The following is a 12543-nucleotide window of genomic DNA, read 5'->3' as shown; positions in this document are numbered from 1 at the left end:
AAAATAAATTCAAAATGGATAAAGGACCTGGATGTGAGACAGGAAACCATCAAAATCCTAGAAGAGAAAGCAGGAAAAAAAAAACTCCTTGACCTCAACCGCAGCAATTTCTTACTTGACACATCCCCAAAGGCAAGGGAATCAAAAGCAAAACTGAACTACTGGGACCTCATCAAGATAAAAAGCTTCTGCACGGCAAAGGAAACAATCAATAAAACTAATAGGCAAATGATGGAATGGGAAAAGATAGTTGCAAATGACATATCAGATAAAGGGCCAGTATCCAATATCTATAAGGAACTCCCCAAACTCCACACCTGAAAAACAAATAATCCAGTGAAGAAATGGGCAGAAGACATGAACAGACACTTCCCCAAAGAGGACATACAGATGGCCAACAGACACATGAAACAATGCTCAGCATCCCTTATCATCAGGGAAATACAAATCAAAACCACACTGAGATACTACCCCATGCCAGTCAGAGTGGCTAAAATGAACAAATCAGGAGACTCTAGATGCTTGCGAGGATGCGGAGAAATGGGCACCCTCCTACACTGCTGGTGGGAATGTAAGCTGGTGCAACCCCTCTAGAAAACAGTATGGAGATTCCTCAAAAAATTAACAATAGAACTCACCTATGACCCAGTAGTAGCACTGCTAGGAATTTATCCAAGGGATACAGGAGTGCTGATGCATAGGGGCACATGGACCCCAATGTTCATAGCAGCACTCTCAAAAATAGCCAAAACATGGAAAGAGCCCAAGTGTCCATCAACGGATGAATGGATCAAGAAGATGTGGTTTATCTATACCATGGAATACTACATGGCAATGAGAAAGAATGAAATCTGGCCATTTGTAGCAACACGGATGGAACTAGAGGGTGTTATGCTGAGCGAAATAAGTCAGGCAGAGGACAAAAACCATATGTTTGCACGTGTAGGTGGATTAGGGGGAAGCTAACAGGGGACCATGCGGGAGAAGGGGAGAAACAGTTGGGGAGAGGGAGGGAGGCAAACCATGAGAGACTCTTGAATGCTGAGAACAAACTGAGGGCTGATGGAGGTGGGGGAGAGGGGAAGGGGATGATGGGCATGGAGGAGGGCACTTTTTGGGATGAGCACTGGGTGTTATATGTAAACCAACTTGACAATAAACTATTTAAGGAAAAAAAAAAAAGAAAAGTGAGGGGGAGAAGAGCTTTTTCCCTCTTTGCACCGCGGAGCATTAAAATTTTATTTTTATATCATTAAAAATGTATTTTTTCCTACGTTTTAGTTTGTAGTTGTCTTTACACCCCTCATTTCACAAATATTAACACAGCAAATATTTATCAAGTGTCTACTATATAGAGAGTCCTTTGCACACAACTGCCTCAGCTAATCCTCAACAACTAAAAACTAGATACTGTTATTACCATTCCCAGTTGATGAATGAGTACACCGTGGCCCAGGAAGGTGGCATGACTTGCCCACAGGATCACACAGTGAGTAAAATTTGAATGAGAAAAGTGAGCTATGAGCCCGGCCCAGGACTGTCCCATTCCAAAATCACCGACCTTCACCACGGGGCTTACCAGGTTGCCCGAGAGGATGCTGAAACCCAGTAGTTCTTAGGGGGCTTCATCCTGGAATACGGGGGGAGAGGAGGTGGAAATACTAGGTTGGGGGAGAAGGCTATACGGCAGGCCCCACGGGTGCCTCGAAAATAACCGGGGCCCGAGGCCAGGTACATAGAGTGGGACTAAGGGCGGAATGCCCAAGGGGGAAAATGGCACCTTAGAATTTATACACCACTAGCCAGGACACCGCTAACCAGGCCCGCAACCACCGAGCCTGCGGCCCCGCACCGCTGCTAACCAGACCTGTCCCCTGGACCCAATCGCTGCGCACCCCGCGGCTTGCCTTTCCAATCCATTCTCTCGGGGCTCGTCTGCTCCGGCCTCGCAGCTGCACGCCATTGGTCGAGCCTGGGCCAGCATGGCGGCGTCCTTGTAACACGGTCCGCGCCGCGAGAGGGACGGCGGCCGCTGCGCCGGGGGCTCGGGGCGCGAGTCAGCATGCTGAGATCAGCGTGGTGGGCGCTGAGGGCGCTGCGGACCCAGGCGGTGGCCCAGCCTCCCGTCCGTGGGCTGCCGGGCGGAGCGTGCGCCAGGCCTCCCTCCCACCAGCGGGGCCTCCCCTCCCTTCCTGGAGGTGAGGAGCCGGGAACCCGAGCCTCCCGAGGAGGGGGTGGGGTCGGGCGGAGACGGAGGACACGCGGCACCGGGATGGGGGAGAAGAGGCACGGCAGAATGCGGGAGAAGGGCCGGTGGGTGGGGAAGAAGTACGACGGGGTGGGAGAGGCGTGGGGGCCGCGGGGTGCGGAAGAAACGGGGCGGCTGTGAGGCGCCGAAACGCGAAGACCTTGCAGGAAGGGTAATGCGAGGGCCGCAGAAAGGCATCGAGGCTGGAGGGTTTAAGGAGATGGGCCTGAGCATCTCTCCTCTGCACAGGTGTCATCCTCCCGGCCGTTCGCGGATATGCCACCCAGAAACCAGGTAGGAGCTCTTGGGTGAGACTTCGGCGGAGAGGGACTTTCTGGAGGGACGCCGGGTGGCTAAGGGGACAGAGGTGGCTAGTTAGAGCCACTTAATGTGGGGGGGGGGGGGGCAGAAGTCCTGAGCAAAAGACCCCAACGTCCGCCTTGTCAAAAGGCTGTAGCCTGGGGCGCTTGGGAGGCTTAGTCGGTTAAGCGTCCGACTTTCGCTTCGGTCATGATCTCGCGGTTCGTGGGTTCGGGCCCCGCGTCGGGCTCTGTGCTGACTGCCAGCTCAGAGCCTGGAGCCTGTTTCAGCCTGTGACTCCCTCTCTCTCTGACCCTCCCCTGCTCACGCTGTCTCTCTCTCTCTCTCCTAGAAATAAATAAAACATTAAAAAAAAAAAAAAAAAGGCTGTAGCCTGAAACCTGCCGGGGACAGGGCGGGGATGGGGGTGGCGAGCGCGAGCAGGAACTTTCGGACTAGGTTTGAGGGAGAGTGAGCTAGCAGAGGAAGGGCGTCCTGGGGGTACCCAGGCCTCCCTAGAGTGTAGGTAGGCACTTTGTGCCTGCCCTTCCGCGGTGGAGGGCTTGGTTTCCCGTTCCAAGGCAGTCTGCATCTCTCTTACTAAAGAGATCTCTCTTCCGAGGTACGGATATTGGGCAAGTTACTTCCTCTCTCAGTCGCATTCTAAAATGATTGTAAGAGCATCTATTTGAGAGGATTGTTGTTAGGATTCAGTGATAACACATAAAAAGCATTCTTAGCACCGGGTGCAATAAATGCAGTCTATATTAGCATTTATTACTACTAACTTCATGTGCGTGGCGGCAGAGCAGGGTCTGACTGGAGAGGAAGGGTTGTCTCCCTGTGCCTCTCCCTCATCTGCAAGGGGATAGGACACACACCGAGGCTGAGGGTTTCCGATTTGAGCTTACATTGCAGATGTCCTAAAACTAGGGGGTCCCTCCGGACCCCCCCTTATTTCATTCATGCAGTCAGCCAGCATGTGCTTGTTGAGTACCTATTCTACATGAGGCCATGGACCAGACCTCACTGTCAAGTGTAGGGGATTCAAAGGGGGTCAAATTCAGTCCGTCCACAAAAGGACCCATGCTGGTAGGGCATTCGGTAACTGTAGAGCCAGAGGCGTAAGAAGTGAAGGCGCAATATGGGATCCTAGGACAAGAAATCTACTCCCTGCAAGAAATCTCAACACAGTTGCCTGCAGTGTTTGCAGAGGAGAAGCTGACCCTAGAGATATCCAGTGTTTGGCTTGAGACCTTGGGTGTCTGACAGAGCTGGTGAGAAAAGCCAGAACTGAGAAGGTGGACAGTGAGAGTTGATTCTTGATGTTTTTCATCCCTACACTTGACAGTCCAGCGCAGCCAAGACGATGACCCGCCCCCTTCCACACTGCTCAAAGACTACCAGAACATTCCTGGAATTGAGAAGTAAGCAGAAAGCAATCTCTTTGATGAGGTAGGGGCCTTAAGAGGATTGGGGAGGAGAAAGGGAAGAGAGTGGCTGGTCCGGCCCAATCCATTGTATCTGAAGCTTGGTAATAGAATCAGGCAGCGGAGTGCTGAAGCCCCGGCCCGGTGAGGGTGAGTGAGCAGCAGGCGCAGAATGGAGTTCCTGGAGCTCAGTTGCTTGCCTTTTCTTTTGTACTCTGGTTTCGTTGGCAAGGAGGGAACATACCTCATGGGTCTTTGTGAAGTCTCTCATCTTTTGATCCTCACAAAAGCCTTCTGAGGGAAGAAATAGTGTCCCCCTTTTATAGATTACCTAGTTGTCCGATGTTATACAACTCCCAAGGGACAGAGGAGCTGAAGGACACCACAGCCGGGGTGTCCTGCCCTATACAGTGGCAGGTGTCCTGTGTGACATGAGAAGAAAACAACAATTATAGAACTGAAATGTCTCCACACAGATTGAACCATAACTTGCTGAAATGCAAATCCTCCCTTGCCTTGCCTGCGATGTGCCTGGAACATTCATACCCTCAGCCCCAATTTGGTGTAGTTATCACATCATTCCATGTTCTCGGCACAGCACGTCAGATTCATGCTGACTTCTAATCCCCGAGAAATGGCTCCCCACTTCCACAGAGACTCTTCTGTTATAAAGGAAGTTTTCAGGGGCGCCTGGCTGGCTCAGTCGGTGGAGCATGCGCCACAGAGATATACATCGAGTGTAGAGATTACTTAAATAAGATATTTTTAAAAAAAAAAGAAATTTTCAACCACCCTTGCTTTTCAAACTAAAATGGAAACAGCATCGTTTCCCCTGTTCTCCCACACCTGTCTCCCATTGCTGTGGTTTCCCCACAGGTTTGACGATGTTGTAAGAAGACTCTTGTCTTTGGAAATGGCCAGCAAGGTAAGTGACCTGTGCAAAACCTCAGTCTCTCCCAGTCCTCTCCTCCCGGACTCCCTCCTACCGTGATAACACCGCCCCAGGCTTCTCAAGTCACAGAATGTATCCCACTGTCATTCTGTGGCCACTTGCCCATCCCCCAGACTGAGCATCTGGAGGACAGGGACAGCCTTGTTCCCTCAGTGTTTCCCCAGCACCCGGCAAGCAGTAGGTACTCAGTAATGCTCTAATGCCTGAGTGAATGAGCAAGGTTTGGGGACATTCATCCAACAAGCTGTTTCACCTGTCATTGGCCTCGGGCTCACCTAGATCTGAATAGCCACATGGTGATGTGAATAGCCACATGGTGATCAGATGAGCAAAGTGAGGCCAGGCGCCGAGCCTCAAGGCCTGACTGCGGCCAGGGCCTGTGAGGTGTGAAGGCTAGTTCTTGGCGTTGCTGACCACACAGATCCTCTGTCTCTGTCGTCAACAGAAGGAGAAGCTGAAAGTCAGGCAAGAGCAGTTGATGAAGAAGGTCGTGGCAAACCCTGAGGACACCAGCTCCCTGGAGGCTCGAAGTTGGTCAGGGGGCCCTTGGGGAGTGGGAGAGCCGGCGGGGGCGGGGGGTCTGCTAGCTGGTACTTGATCCTGGGCTCTTGTGTACAAGTACACTAGGTATTAGATGGGGCTTGATAAAGGGAGAGACCAGAAGGACCCAGGGCAATGGAAACTGGACTCTGTGATGCTGGAGTCAGCACCCAGGTCCCACCTCTTAACCTCTGTGCGAGCTCAGGAGACTTTCCTCGGGAACCAACACTTGTCTCTGTGTCCCTCTCTACTCTGCAGCCAAGGTGGTGTGAAGGGGCCAGGGGGTCAGGGCCAAGGTTCCACCTCCCTCTGCAGTGTTGCCGGAACTCACTGTGTGTCCAGGAAGGGCCTGCTGTCATGATGGCGTCTCTTTGGGGCCTCCTTCCACTTCTGCCCTTGCCCCCACCTTTGCAATAAAAGCAGGGATCAAATGAGAGGCTACCTAAGGAAGACTGTTGCAGGGCTTCAGGAGATGCATGAGAGCTGATAATTCTGAAAACTCACCCGTGGAAACAGAGAGAAAGGTGGCCACTGGAAAGGGAGAGGCAAGGAGCAGACCCTTGACGGTTCTGGAATTTAATCGTACTGCTTTGGTGAGAGCCTACCAGCGCAGCATTGAATGATTAACAGCGATATAGCATGGACTGTAGACTCATTCCTGAATTTAACAGGAATGCTCTAAAGTTTCACCATTAAGAATGCTATTTGCTGGGGCGCCTGGGTGGCTCAGTTGGGTATCCAACTTCGGCTCAGGTCATGATCTCGCAGTTTGTGAGTTCAAGCCCCACGTCGGGCTCTGTGCTGACAGCTCAGAGCCTAGAGCCTACGTTGGAGTCTGTGTCTCCCTGTCTCTCTGCCCCTCCCTTGCTCACACTCCAGCTCTCTCTCCCTCAAAAGAAATAAGCATTAAAAAAAAAATTTTTTTTTTATTTTAAAAGAATGCTATTTGCTATGGTTTGGGGATAATGCGTTTATAAGATTAAGGAACTCGCCTTCCTTAGACTTTACTTTCTGAAGGACAGAAAATCCAAAGTCTTTTGAGATCTTGAAATTCAGAGTGCTGTGGGAGCTGCAGAGAGCTACACAGAGCACTGGCGATTGTTATTCCTTGAGGTCTTAAAACATAACCCGGGCCCGGGCCCTTCCTTCCTCTGTGCCAGCTCTCATCCTCTGTGGTTTGTGGTTTCAGTTGTTGCCTTGACTGTCAAGATCCGCAGTTATGAAGAACACATGCAGAAACACCGAAAGGTAAACCTTGGGCGTCGCTCCCAGCTAAACACCAGCAGGCGAGAGGAGTTTGAGATGTGAAGGGCTCTGGGTCCAGAGAAGCAGCTAGAGAAGCCAGGTGGCCACAACGCCCGGGCGCCCACCCCCTCCTGCAGCCAGTGGAGAAAATAGGAGCCTTAAATGCTGTGTTGACTGTCAACCAGTGGTCAAGAACACAGACTTCAGGGCATGGTCGCAGAGCCCAGCACATAATGAGTCTTCAATATTTCTGGAATGGATGAATGGAGTCAGGTTGGCACTGGGTTCAAATCTCAGCTTTGCCATTTCCGCTTAGCAGATGTGTGACTTTGAGGAAGTACTTTATGTGCCCGAGACTCAGTTCCTCTATCTGTAAAGTGGGAGGCATAGTAGTACCTGCTGCCGGGATTGCAAGGACTGCGTGAAATAATAGAGCGCCGGTGTGGCCGCGTGAAGTATTAGGCCTCGTGCAGAGCACTTTTCGTACGTCAGCTCATTGAACCCTTCGGACCACCTTTCTATCCCATGTTACAAAGACATAATCCAGGCATGGGGTGATTAAGTTATTCCTCAAGCACAGCACTAGGAAATGATGTGCTTGGACTTGAAACTAGATGGTCTTGCTTCTGGGCCCATAATCTTTTTGGGTTTTTTTTTTCCCCTCAAAGAACACAACTTTATTATCTCACAGGTTTTGTTGTTGTTTTGTTTTTAGTTTATTTTTTATTTATGTTTTTTGAGACAGCACGAGTGGGAGAGGGCAGAGAGAGGGGGAGAGAGAGAGAGAGAGAGGGAGAGAATCCCATGCGGACTCCACGCTGCCACAGGGCTCAATCTCACAAACTGAGATCATGACCTGAGCTGAGATCAAGAGTTGGATGTTTCACCACCTGAGCCCCCCAGGGGCCCCTCCAGGGCCCATATCCTTAACCATGATGCCATATCACGGCACGGCCATGGGCACAGAGCTGCTGTGATTCAGGCAGCTGCACGTATTTTTAATAAACACACAGTTGTAAACACAGAGCGGTCCGGCTGTGGCATGGGCGGCACCTCAGGGTGCCCTGGAGCAGGCTGAGCTTGCTTCTTGGCGGTGAGAGCTCTGCTCATTTGGAACAGCAGCCCCCCTGCGGAGATCCCTCACAGAGGAGCACAGGCCCTCCCTCCCGTCCAGCCCAGCTGACAGTTTGCTGAGCTGTGGGGAGGCTGAGCAGGTGGTGTAGGGGAAAAAAGATGAGATTTGGAGTAAGACCCAGAGATGTGGATTCCAGACCTGACCTCGCACAAGGTCCCTGCCTGGCACAGTTCTAGGATCTTCTATCAACCAGGTGACATCTCTGAGCCTTTATTTCCCCATCTGTAAAATGGGAATAACTGTGGGAATGTCAGTGTTATGCAGACGTTGATATTTGCACAAGATTGTTGGGAGGTTTCAGTGAGGTGATGAAATGACCAGCCCTTGTTACTTTGAAGTGGCTCTCCTCTTATTTATATGATACTAAAAGTAACATACCAACTCTCTCACAGGATAAAACCCACAAGCGCTATCTCCTGATGAGCATTGACCAGAGGAACAAGATGCTCAAAAACCTCCGTAAGACCAACTTTGGTGTCTTTGAGAAGGTCTGCAAGGAGCTGGGACTTGAGTACACCATCCCGCCTCTGTACCACCGGAAAGCCCATCACCGCTTGGCGACCAAGAAGGCGCTGTGCATTCGGGTACGCGTCAGAATCGCTGCTTTCGTTGGCCCCACTCTGGGACTTTGGTGGAGAGATCAGAAGGGAGGGTCTGTCTCAGTCTATTCCTGACTGAGGCAATGAACCGGCCCCAAGGCCTTGAGGAGGCTCCCGAGCCGTCAACCCCAGGGAGAAAGGCTGACGTGACCCTCTGGGGGGAGTCCGTTCCCACCCCAGCCGCTCCAAGTCTGATGTTTTGCATAAGGTCACGGTCTCTCCCTGCTCCCTTTCGTCCCCAGGTTTTCCAGGAGGTACAAAAGCTGAAGAAGCAAAAAAGGGCCTTAAAAGCGGCAGCCGCGGCAGCTCGGAAACCAGGCCAGAAGAACCCAAAGAGCCCTTCCAGAGCCGGACCAGAGGCAATCACAGAAAACCAATAAATTGTATTAGAGTTCCGTCTCTCTGCCTTAAAGGAGAATAGGAGAGAAGGTGGGGCTCTGTGTGCACTGAGGACGAGGAGGAGGAATTTGTTGGTTCAGCTCTGGGATCCTGGGGTTGTCTGAGGCAGAGGCTCTGCCTCACGCGCCTGAGGACACATTCTCACAACACCCCTCACACACACTCACATAAACAGCACCCCTCCTGTGGGGGGGAGACCGAGCCCACAGCAGCACAGAGGAAGTGTGGCCAGCTGGCTGCCGAGAGAGAAGGCCAGCTGTAAGAGCTGCCTTCTGGACTGGGCCCTGGAACTTGAAGCTCCCCAGGCAGAAATGGCGCAGGAAGGGATCTGGGGCAGAAGGAATTGCAAGTGCGAAGGCAGAGATGTCAGCAGGTGCACACTGTGTCCAGAGAGCACTGGGAACAGGAAATCGAGCCTGACGGGTAAGTTGAGGCTGGGATATGAGAGGCTTGATGTGTTGGCTGCCCTCTAGGGAGTGGGGAGCCAGTTCTGGTTTAAAACCAAAGCAGTGAAGACAGCACCAGGTCTGTTTAGATGTCAGCAGTACGGTGGAGGGTAGATCAGAGGGGAAGCGACCCGAGCACTTTATTGTTTTGGAGGCAGGGGTACTGGTGTTCAGATTAAGAATCTGGATGAAAGCTATGAGTCCTATCCGCGAGAAACTGCACATACGCAAAACATTCCTGATAGATTCTAGGGAGTTACAGGTACCCCTTTTCCTGCAAAGCCCACCCATTCACACCAAGTGTCAAGGCCTTAATGTCTGAACGTACTTGGCAGGTTGGCAGAAGCAAGGGAGACTGTGTCTAACACAGACTGAAGAAAGAAAAGAGAGGAAGAGATGGGGTCAGAGGAGAAGGCAGACACCAGATAATCTAGAGCTTTCTGGGTGTATTAGTCTGCTCAGGCTGCCATTAAAAACCATAAACTGGCTTAAACAACGGAAACATTTTCTCAAAGCTCTGGAGGCTAGGAAGTCTGGATCTAGGTGCTGGCCAGTTTGGTTTCTGGTGAGAAATCTTCCTGGCTTGCAGACGGCCGCTTTTAGACTGTCCTCATATGCAAGGGGAGAGAGAAAGACCGCTTCTTGTAAGGGCACTAACCCCATCATGAGGACTCTACCGTCATGACCTCAGTCTTAACTCATTACCTCCTGAAGGCCCCTCCAAAGCCCATCATGTTGGGTGTTAGAGCTTCAATATGTGAATTTGGGGAAATACACAAACATTCAGTCCACAACAGTGGGGAAAAGATTCTGGAATTGATTCTGCGAAGGGAAGCCATTGAGGAAAGACCAAACGAGGGAGAGATGTGTTAAAGCAACGTCCATAGAGAAGCTGGAAACTTAGATCCAGGACTGCAGCAAGGCCTAAGCTAGAAACAAGTTTACGGGCTATGTTCAGATGGTGAGTGAAGCCATGGGGTGTGGGTGAAATTGCCCAAGGAGGGAGTGTAGACAAAAAAGAAAGGGCCATGTCAGGATGGGAAGGATGAGAGCCTAGCCTGACTCAGGAGGAGCTGGGGGGAGGGGGAAGGTTAAGTGAGGGTAGAACGGAGAGGCTGGTGTCCTGCACAATCAGAAGTGGGATGAGAGGCTCAGAACGACAGACGAGCTCTTCACATAACACCTCCAGGAACAGCAGGGTAGGCCCTTTACGGGGCAGGACTCGGGGTGGACACAGCTATGTAGGGATACCTTGCTGGAGGGCCAGGTGCCATCATGTAGGGGGCCAGTAGAGAAGTTGAGAAAAGGGACACAACGGGGCAGACCCTACAGGAAAAGCATCGTTGTAAACACTCCATAGGCACAATATATCATCTAATCTTTAAAGCCACCTTCCCTATCCATCCCCCCCATATTGGTATGATTATCCTCATTTTAGCATGTGAGAACCGAGGCAGACCTAGAATTCAAGCCCACATCCATCTTTATTCCAAGCCTGTGTTCTGCTCATTTTACCATACTGCCCAGAGGCAACAAAAACAAAACAAAAAGAGGCCTGAGACCATGGAAGGATCTATGCTGTAGCAAACTTAAATGTCTTTAGCAATCAGGCAGATTAACATAATGTATGAAAGGCCAGGTTTAAGATTGTGATGCTAAACTGCTTGATACATTCCTATCTAATTATTTCCCCTTTTAAAACTGCACAGACGAGGGAAAATCAAATGAAAGCCTTGGGCTGCCAGCTTTCAATGACTATATTGTATCCAATCCAAAAAGGCTTCATGGCAAAGTGGTTTCAGTGGGATGGAGAGACCTAAATCCAAGTTGTAGTGAGGTAGGGAGTGAAGATGTTAAGGAAATTCAAGCTGGGAGTGTAGACTTTTTTTTTTTTAACTTTTAATGTTTATTTTTGAGAGAGCAGGGGAGAGGCAGACAGGGGCAGAGAATCCCAGCTGTCAGTGCAGAGCCAGAGTGGCTCTTGAACTCACAAACCCTGAGATCATGACCTGAGATTAAATCAGATGCTTAACCAGCTGAGTTACCCAGGTGCCCCTGGACTACTTTCAGAAACATGACTGGGAAGGGAAGGGGATAGAGAAGGACTTTGTGGTAGTAGGTGCAGTTATAAAGAAGAGGTGATGTTCCATTGAGGGGGCGACGTTGATGAGACAGATGAGTTCTGCCAAATTAGGGAGCAATGGGGGAGTGCAGAAGACGTCTCTAGAAAGGTAGGTAGAGTCAGAGTGGAGAGCCTTGAATGCCATACCAGGCATTTAGACTGATCTGGCAAACAGTTGGGAAGCACAGAAGGGATGCGTTGGGTTGAAAATGGCAACTGCTGAAATTTTGCCTAGCAGCCAGTGCGCGTGGAGAGAAAACACTAATGCAGGCAGAAAAAGAAATGAAGAGCTAAATGGGAGAAAGACTTGGGAGGTAAAAGCAGAAGTGGTGGCTGATAATAGGACCCGAGGAGACCAGAGTTGTTGGCCAAGGCTCAGATTTCAAGTCTGAGCGGCTGGTGGGAAAGTGGATTCGTAGGTTTTAGAAGTATTGAAATTTACAGAAATGGTTGCTCATCGAAGTACAAACGTACAGCAGGTAACAGGAAGGTGAAGCTGGACCTCACGACGCAAGTGAAGTACGGTCGCTGCCCTCAAAGCAGAGACCTGCACAGGAGTCAACTGCTAAACCGCATTTAAAGAGGGAGCTTCAGGCGGCGCCTGGGTGGCTTAGTCGGTTAAGCGTCCGACTTTCGCTTAGGTCATGATCTCGCGGTTCGTGGGTTCGAGCCCCGCGTCGGGCTCTGTGCTGCCAGCTCAGAGCCTGGAGCCTGTTTCAGTCTGTGACTCCCTCTCTCTCTGACCCTCCCCTGCTCACGCTCTCTCTCTCTCTCTCTCCCCTAGAAATAAATAACACATTAAAATTAAAAAAAAAAAAAAAGAGGGAGCTTCAGAGAAGCCCCAGCACTCTTCCTCCCGGAGCGGACAGACACGCCTGGTTTGCTTCTCGCGGCACGAAGCCAGAGGGGGACTTCAATCCAAAGTCGCTTTTAGGGCAGAAACGCTAATTAAGGTCTTCTGGGCCTTCGCCCACCCAAAAGATAACTGAGGGCTTTCGTGGCATTTTGCACGATCTCGGGGATTCCTCCCTGCAACCCTGTGAGGCGGGTGACCCCTGAACGACACGGACGGGGAAGGCCAGCCTCGCGGAGCCAGGACCCCAGCCCAGGTCCGGCTGCCCACTCCG

The 12543-nt window shown here is 51.1% G+C and overlaps 1 protein-coding gene across 1 annotated transcript; it reads left to right on the top strand.

Moving 5' to 3' along the window:
* The first annotated feature begins 1965 nt into the window (after positions 1–1965).
* MRPS15 (mitochondrial ribosomal protein S15) lies at positions 1966–8848 on the top strand. Its single transcript, XM_039251700.1, has 8 exons — positions 1966–2198; positions 2498–2542; positions 3900–3975; positions 4855–4903; positions 5376–5460; positions 6660–6718; positions 8243–8434; positions 8692–8848. The coding sequence occupies exons 1-8, from the start codon at positions 2063–2065 to the stop codon at positions 8827–8829; spliced, it is 780 nt and encodes a 259-aa protein (XP_039107631.1). The 5' UTR covers positions 1966–2062; the 3' UTR covers positions 8830–8848.
* The last annotated feature ends 3695 nt before the right edge of the window (positions 8849–12543 follow it).

Source organism: Hyaena hyaena, unplaced genomic scaffold (genome assembly GCF_003009895.1).
Source record: "Hyaena hyaena isolate Hyena2069 unplaced genomic scaffold, ASM300989v1 scaffold_397, whole genome shotgun sequence".
In the NCBI taxonomy this organism is placed as follows: domain Eukaryota; kingdom Metazoa; phylum Chordata; class Mammalia; order Carnivora; family Hyaenidae; genus Hyaena; species Hyaena hyaena.
Note: the sequence above shows the minus strand (reverse complement) of the source record. Positions and strands in the feature narration are given on the sequence as shown.